The 7070-nt window shown below is 54.1% G+C and overlaps 1 protein-coding gene across 1 annotated transcript in view; it reads left to right on the forward strand.

Moving 5' to 3' along the window:
- SLIT3 (slit guidance ligand 3) overlaps positions 1-7070 on the forward strand; it is a 583328-nt gene that overhangs the window by 507305 nt on the left and 68953 nt on the right. The window contains exons 17-20 of the mRNA XM_074350310.1: positions 1733-1876; positions 2655-2798; positions 5722-5885; positions 6936-7068. Coding sequence (XP_074206411.1) covers positions 1733-1876; positions 2655-2798; positions 5722-5885; positions 6936-7068 — 585 coding nt within the window. The remainder of the gene's footprint in view (positions 1-1732; positions 1877-2654; positions 2799-5721; positions 5886-6935; positions 7069-7070) is intronic.

Genomic DNA, 7070 nt, shown 5'->3' on the forward strand with positions numbered 1-7070 from the left:
TTATCTCTCCCCCTATGTCTAATTTGGGGGTAATTTGCAGTCTCTCCTGTGTATTACCTTCATTCCCGGGTTATCCCAGACCGGAGCTACCAGGATTTATAAGAAAACCAGCTGAGTTTAAGGAGAGTCAGACGGAGCAGAAATTCAGTTTGAGAGTCTCCCAGCTCTCAGATCTTGGGGGGAGGATCCTGAGAAGTATTTGCCCCTGTTTCCTTGGTTGGCAGGGTGGAAGTGGGAGGAGAGGAAGGCCATGGCCAGGAGCAGAGAGGCAGCCATCAGTGCAAGGGTGGGACTGTCTCCTCGTCACCTGCCCACAGGTGTGGGCGTGGCTGCCCCTTGAAGACTCAGCCTCTTCTTTGCTGCACTGAGCCATTGGGTGCCCAGCTCCATCAATCGCTCTGAACCATCCCTCTAGAAGGCTTCACCCCTGAGGTGGCTGTGGGTCAGCCCAGAGGTCAGCAAGGAGGGCACCTGAGAGAAGCAAAAGTCCCAGGGACCCATGTGGTGCTGTATCCCCTCCAGAGCTCTGTGACCAGGAGCAGTGCCCTCCTTTCCCTGGGCCTCAGTCTGCTCTGTAGTAAAATGGGCCAGCGGGTCCATCTCTGGTGAGCCTCAGTTCTAACAAGCTCAGCGAGTTAACAGTCCTGTCTCCACCTGCAGATCTCTGCTTGACAGGACACGGCCCCCCAGGCTGTCTGCTGGGGAGTCTGGATTCATCCCTCTGCTTGGGGAAACAGCGTCACTTTCCACTCCAGCCAGCCAGCCTGGGCTGCCTTTCAGAGCTGGACATCCGGGTGGTTTGGGGAGGTTCCCCACCCCTTGCCTGCCAAGGAGAGCACGGGAACTCACAGCAGCAATAGCTCTGCAGCCCTGCGCGCTGTTCAGATCTCCTGTGTGCCTGTGCGTGGCAGTTGGGCATCGGAGGGGAGAGCCAGCTCTCAGAGGTCAAGGGCAGAATCGGGGTGGCGGCACCAGGCTTGATAGGACGCAGCCCTCTTAGGGAAACAGTGTCCCAGACCCCGAGTTCTGCAGAGCCGTCATGGCAGGGGGGAGCATCCACGTCACCACAGGAACATTCAGTAAGGAAAGGCGGTTCCCTGGAGGCCTTTCTGTGTGCCCGAAAGCCTGGCTGCAGTCCCAGGTCTATCAGCTTTTCAGACTTAATCTGTCTGAACCTCAGTCACCTAGTCCGTTAAACAGGACAATGACAAAAAACAGTACCCATCTGATAGGCATTGTTTTGAGGATTTGATGCGATTCTGTTGGTCAAACCCCTCCCGTGGTAACTGCTCAAAAAAGTAGTAACTGGAAAGTGTCCATTTATATCCGGGATCTCAGCTGGGAGCTGCAGGGTCTACAGATGCCCCACCTGCGCCCCCATGGGGAGCAGGCATACTTTATATTTCCCCCCTGCTCTCCTCCTGAGAATCACTGCTTAGTGAGAGCATCTGCAAAAGAGGGAAAATGAGTCTGAGAACCACTGCTTTAAATCTGCCGGCCCCCAGCGCGTTGAAAAGATCATCATACTGAAAAGACTTCAAACGCTACACAGTCTATTTCGCAAAGGTAGCCTCCCCTCCACGTGGTGCTGGGGTCCCCTGTCCCATGGGCACAGGTTCTGAAGGTCCCCATCAGCCAGGCCCAGTCCAGGAGGCGCCTGAGAGTACCCAGATGGCTGCAGGACTAGGGATTCCCACCCTGTGTCCTGACCCATTCCGTCCCCTCCTTCTAGAAACTTGAGTAACAATAAGATCAAGGAGATGAGAGAGGGTGCCTTTGACGGAGCGGCCAGCGTGCAGGAGCTGATGCTGACGGGGAACCAGCTGGAGACAGTGCACGGGCGCATGTTCCGTGGCCTCAGCGGCCTCAAGACCTTGTAAGTGCCGGGGCCTGGACCAAGGCCCTGAGGGAGGGAGGTGCGAGGGCAGGGGCCCCGGAGAGGGACTGTGAGGGCTGGCAGGCAGCAGACTGGGCCTGACACTGTCCTGGCCTGCTGAATCCCTTCCTTCCTGGAGCCAGAGAGACGGTAGACATATCCCAGCCCTGGATGGGAAAGAACTTAGCATGCTAAGCACCCCTCAACATGCACACACACCCCTAAAGACACTTGCCCTAATATATACATAGATTCATGCCAGAAATACACTGATAAAGGCACACACTCACACATTTACCCACATAGATACTACACTTGTACATAAAAATGACATACAGACACACGTGCAAGTTGTAGATAAACACATACACAAACAAGAGTGTGCTTACACAAGCACACACACACACACACACACGCACATAAGCTGATGTCCACAAACACATCTTGATTCTCCCTTCTCCTTGCAGAAATATACATGCATACACTAACCATCATACAATATACAAGTACACACACACACAACACCTGCTCCTACTATAAATAAAGTGTGCACAGCCAAAAATGTACGTCCACGTTTACAGGTAGCCTCAGTGGGGACCCAGGCCCTGCTGTCACAGGACAGACCTCAGAGACATAACTGGTCTGGGCATGGAGTGGGCAAAACTACACACACGCGCGCGCGCGCACACACACACACACACACACCCCCCACTGTGGCACTGTCATGGAAGTGAAAGGACAACGCCTGTGCTGGCTGAGCCCACCCCTCTCCCTGCAGGATGCTGAGGAGTAACCTGATCAGCTGTGTGAGCAATGACACTTTTGCTGGCCTGAGTTCGGTGAGGCTGCTGTCCCTCTACGACAACCGGATCAGCACCATCACCCCTGGAGCCTTCACCACGCTTGTCTCCCTGTCCACCATGTAAGTCCTCCTGGACCCACAGTGCACACACTCTGGGCTCCTCTCCTGCAAATTTTGCCCCTCGCAGCGCCCTGCTATCTGTGGCCCGAGGTCATCTACCCATCTGTCAACTTCAGCATTTGTCAGGCTCCCTCCATGTGCCAGCCATCTTTTGGTGTGGAGCTTTTACAAATGTGGGCCCTCCTTCCTGGAGCTCACAGCATAGTGAGTTGCCACAGAAGGGAGGTCCACGGTGATTTGAAAACATACCATAGGCTTTGGGGAGGAACAGTGGAGCTATGTTCTGGAAGGTGAGTGGGAGTTAGCTTGTTCAAGAAAGCAGGAGGTGCATTTCCTTCAGCGGGAAGAACATGTGAAAAGGGCTGTGGTGGGTTAAAGCAGAGCAGATATGCAGGACTGAGCAAAGTCCAACGTGGTCATAGTACACAGTGGGCGAGGCTGGAGGGGAAGCCAAGGCCAGGCTGTGGGGCTGCTGCGGGCCATTTTGGCCTTCACCCAAAGCATATCAGGAAGCCACTGAAGGTTTTAAGCAGGCCAGCAACGTGATCTGACGGGTTTTTAAATGATGTCACTGGCTTCTTCAATGTGTGTCAGAACAAGTTAGAATCTAGCTTTCTGGACGCCTAAAGGAGTGTTCCTGCCCACGTAATTCACTGTATTGGGAAGGGAGGCTGTTTAAAATAATGGTTAAACTCTGGGCTCTAGAGCCAAATTTTCTGGGTTCAGATCCTGGCTCTACTCTTGTTAGCTGTGTGACCTTGGAAGAGTTACTTCACCTCTCTGTGCTTTAACTGTTCCTTCTCATAATCTACCTCATAGGATTGTTACATGAGGACTAAATCTGTTGATATTTGTAAAACGTCGTGGGAGGACATAGCTCAGTGGTAGAGAGCATGCTTAGCATGCACGAGGTCCTGGGTTCAATCCCCAATACCTCCATTTAAAAAATAAAATAAAACCCAAAAGAAAAAAATATTTGTAAAATATAAAATGAAAGTACTCAAGACATGTTAGGTTTCATGGTTACTCATAGTGTTTCCATGTGGCTCTGTTACCCTTGGTTGCTGGTTCATTTCCCCCTCTCTTGCTTTCCCCAAAGACCCTTTGGAAGACAGAAAAGAAAGGCTGTTGCGGTCTCCCGTTGCTGCCCGTGGTCATGCTCCCGTACACCCACCTCACTGGGAGTAAAAGCCAAAGTTACAGAATGTCCTAGAGGCCCCACGCCATCTAGTCCCTCAATGCCAGCCCCACCAGCCTCCTCACTGCTCTGCCCACACCCCGGCCCACTCCCACCTTAGAACTTTGCACGGGCTGTTCCCAGTTCCTGGAAAGCCCTTCCCCTGATTCCCTCCCCTCCTTCCGTTATCTCAAATGTCAGTTGCCTCACCCCTATTCCACCCATCTGCCATCACCCCCGTTCCTCTGGCCCTGCTCTTCTAGTGTGTTCCCTAGCACGGACCATTCCTAACATACTATTACAACATTTTTGTTGTTAAGTACGTATCGTCTGCTTCCCATCAGCCAGAATATAAGCTCCAGAAGGACAGGGATGTAAGACTGTTCCGTTCACTGCTGTATCCTCAATGCCTTACATCAGTGCCTGGCACTAAGTAAATGCCCCCTATTGAACTGCTGAATAAACAGAGGTGAATGAATGGAGGGCAGTGGGTTAGGAATGGGCGCCAGCGGGTTGCTTTATTTTAGCCCACTTTTTCACGTCTCCCAGGTGCCTCCACACTGGGAATCCAAAGACACAAAAGATGCCGAGAAGGGTAGAGTCACAGAGCATGAAGGGACCAGCTCTGACGGGAGAAGGAACTTGCCCACCTTCTCACGGGGCTACTGAGTGTCAGAGCCACATTCGCCCCCAGGAATGTCTGAGCCCCAGCTCTTACTCACCGCGTCGTACCGCAGCCCTGCCAAGGGCTCTCCGGCCCTCTCCTGGAACCTCCCTAAGCTTTACGTTCGTCATTTGTGAAACGAGAACAATGTCCCCTCCTCCCTTGAATGAGAGGACGGATTTGTAAAGTGCTTAGTTTGGGGCCAGTCCTCTAGGAAACCCCCCAAAGTGGTAGCTGCCCTCACCCCTCATCAGCCCAGTCAGCGCGTCCAACAGAGATGTATGACGTGCCTGTGCTGAGGTCCTGCTAGTTCCTGGAGACACAGAGGGACAGCCAGACCCGGTCCCTCCCCTCGCGGAGCTGAGTCCAGGGAGGGAGGCATGACAGGCTCCGATGGGTGCAGTGGAGGAGATGGAGGCGGCCGAGGGGGCAGAACGGGACAGGGGCTGCTCATTTCCCTTCTTTGGGGATGGTCATTTAAGCTGAGAGCCGAAGGATGAGGAGGGGCCAGCCAGGCACACAGTAGAGAGGTTCACCCCAGGCAGGAGGTAGAGCGCGTGTGAAGGCTCGAAGGGTAAGAAAATCCCCGCGGAGGAAGCGAGGCGGTTGCCGCAGCTGGAGCTCATCTAACGAGGGCGGATGTGCTGGGAGACCCTGAATTCTCCGTCCGCGGAGGTAGACCCGGGCATGTCCGTCCGCGGAGGTAGACCCGGGCATGTCCGTCCGCGGAGGTAGACCCGGGCATGTCCGTCCGCGGAGGTAGACCCGGGCATGTCCGTCCGCGGAGGTAGACCCGGACATGTCCGTCCGCGGAGGTAGACCCGGACATGTCCGTCCGCGGAGGTAGACCCGGGCATGTCCATCCGCGGAGGTTCAGACTGAGACCCTCGCAAAGACTGCATTGGGGATTTAGCGGGGAGTCGTCCTTCGTTTTGCCAGACCTCCTTCCTCTTTCCACGGAACCCGGAGCAGAGCTGCCTGCCGGAGTGCTGCGTCTCTGCTTGCAGACTCAGAGCCCAGGGCCAGCTCCCACGGGACAGAAGTCAAGGCGAACTACTCACAGGGCCCTTCTCTCCTCCCAGAAACCTGCTGGCCAACCCCTTCAACTGCAACTGCCACCTGGCCTGGCTCGGCAAGTGGCTGAGGAAGAGGCGGATCGTAAGCGGGAACCCCCGGTGCCAGAAGCCATTCTTCCTCAAGGAGATTCCCATCCAGGACGTGGCCATCCAGGACTTCACCTGTGAAGGTGAGAAGGCTGGGGGCAGGGCGGGGGGGGTGGGGTGGGGAGGTGCAGTACCTGGGGGAGGCGAGGAAGCTACAAGAGAGGGGAGATAGAGGCTGTGACTGAAGATCGGGACGTCCTGAGATCTGATTCTCCTCTGCACTCAGGTGTGAAGCTGGAGCCCTGAAGGGCAGGCTCCCTTGTGCAAATTAAGAACTGGTGCCTCTTTATACAGGCATTTTACTTCCATCAGGCAGAAATCTGCCCTCATATAGTGCTTTTGTTAAAACAAGCTATGAAAACACTGTTGTACCAAATTTCCTAATCTGCCATATCCACAGTGAGGTTGGTGCCCATAAGATAATGCCGCACCCTTGTGCAGTGTGCAACCTACACAGCTGTATATGTGATCCCCTGGGCCTCAGTTTTCCTACCTGCATCATCATGAGGCCCAGAATTTGTGCTAATGAGAAATAGACTTCAAAATGAGCTTCTGGGAAATTCCTGTCATTGGGTAGGCGGTACAAATACCTGAAGATCCAAGGCTTTGACTGTTAGGATTCCAGATGGCATATTTGTTTGCATACATTCAGGCCAGCATGATTTTTACTTGGTCAACTCTAGGTTATATAGAGGCAGATGAACTGGTTTTTGGATTACCTGAGGTTCAGGTATAATGAGGTCTGGCGACACATTCACCACCCCAGAGGGATTGTATAGTGAAAGGAGTGGAGAAAGGGAGGAGAAAGGGGAAGGGAATAGACAGGGCTCTGACCCGCACTTCAGTCAGTTTGGCTTATTCCTGATCCAGTTAACCATGACCTCTTCCCTGTCTAGTATCTGGTTAATCAGGTTTTTAGCATCTTTGTTCTGTGTTACATGTGGTAGAAGGCAGACAGCTCTGTTCTATTCTTCTTTCCCCTCCAACCATGGATGAGACCAGCAGGCTCCTTATTCCAGGTTCTGGCTCAAAGCAGAGGGTTCCCCGTTACCGCAGACAGCTGAGTCAGGGCCGGCCTCGTGCCCTCCGGGTGGGGTTGCCTCCCACCACGCTCACCCCAGGGCTCTCCACAGGCAATGATGAGAGCAGCTGCCAACTGGGCCCGCGCTGCCCCGAGCAGTGCACCTGCATGGAGACGGTGGTGCGATGCAGCAACAGGGGGCTCCGCACCCTCCCCAAAGGCATCCCCAAGGACGTGACCGAGCTGT

The sequence above is a fragment of the Camelus bactrianus genome, chromosome 22 (assembly GCF_048773025.1).
Source record: "Camelus bactrianus isolate YW-2024 breed Bactrian camel chromosome 22, ASM4877302v1, whole genome shotgun sequence".
Lineage (NCBI taxonomy): Eukaryota > Metazoa > Chordata > Mammalia > Artiodactyla > Camelidae > Camelus > Camelus bactrianus.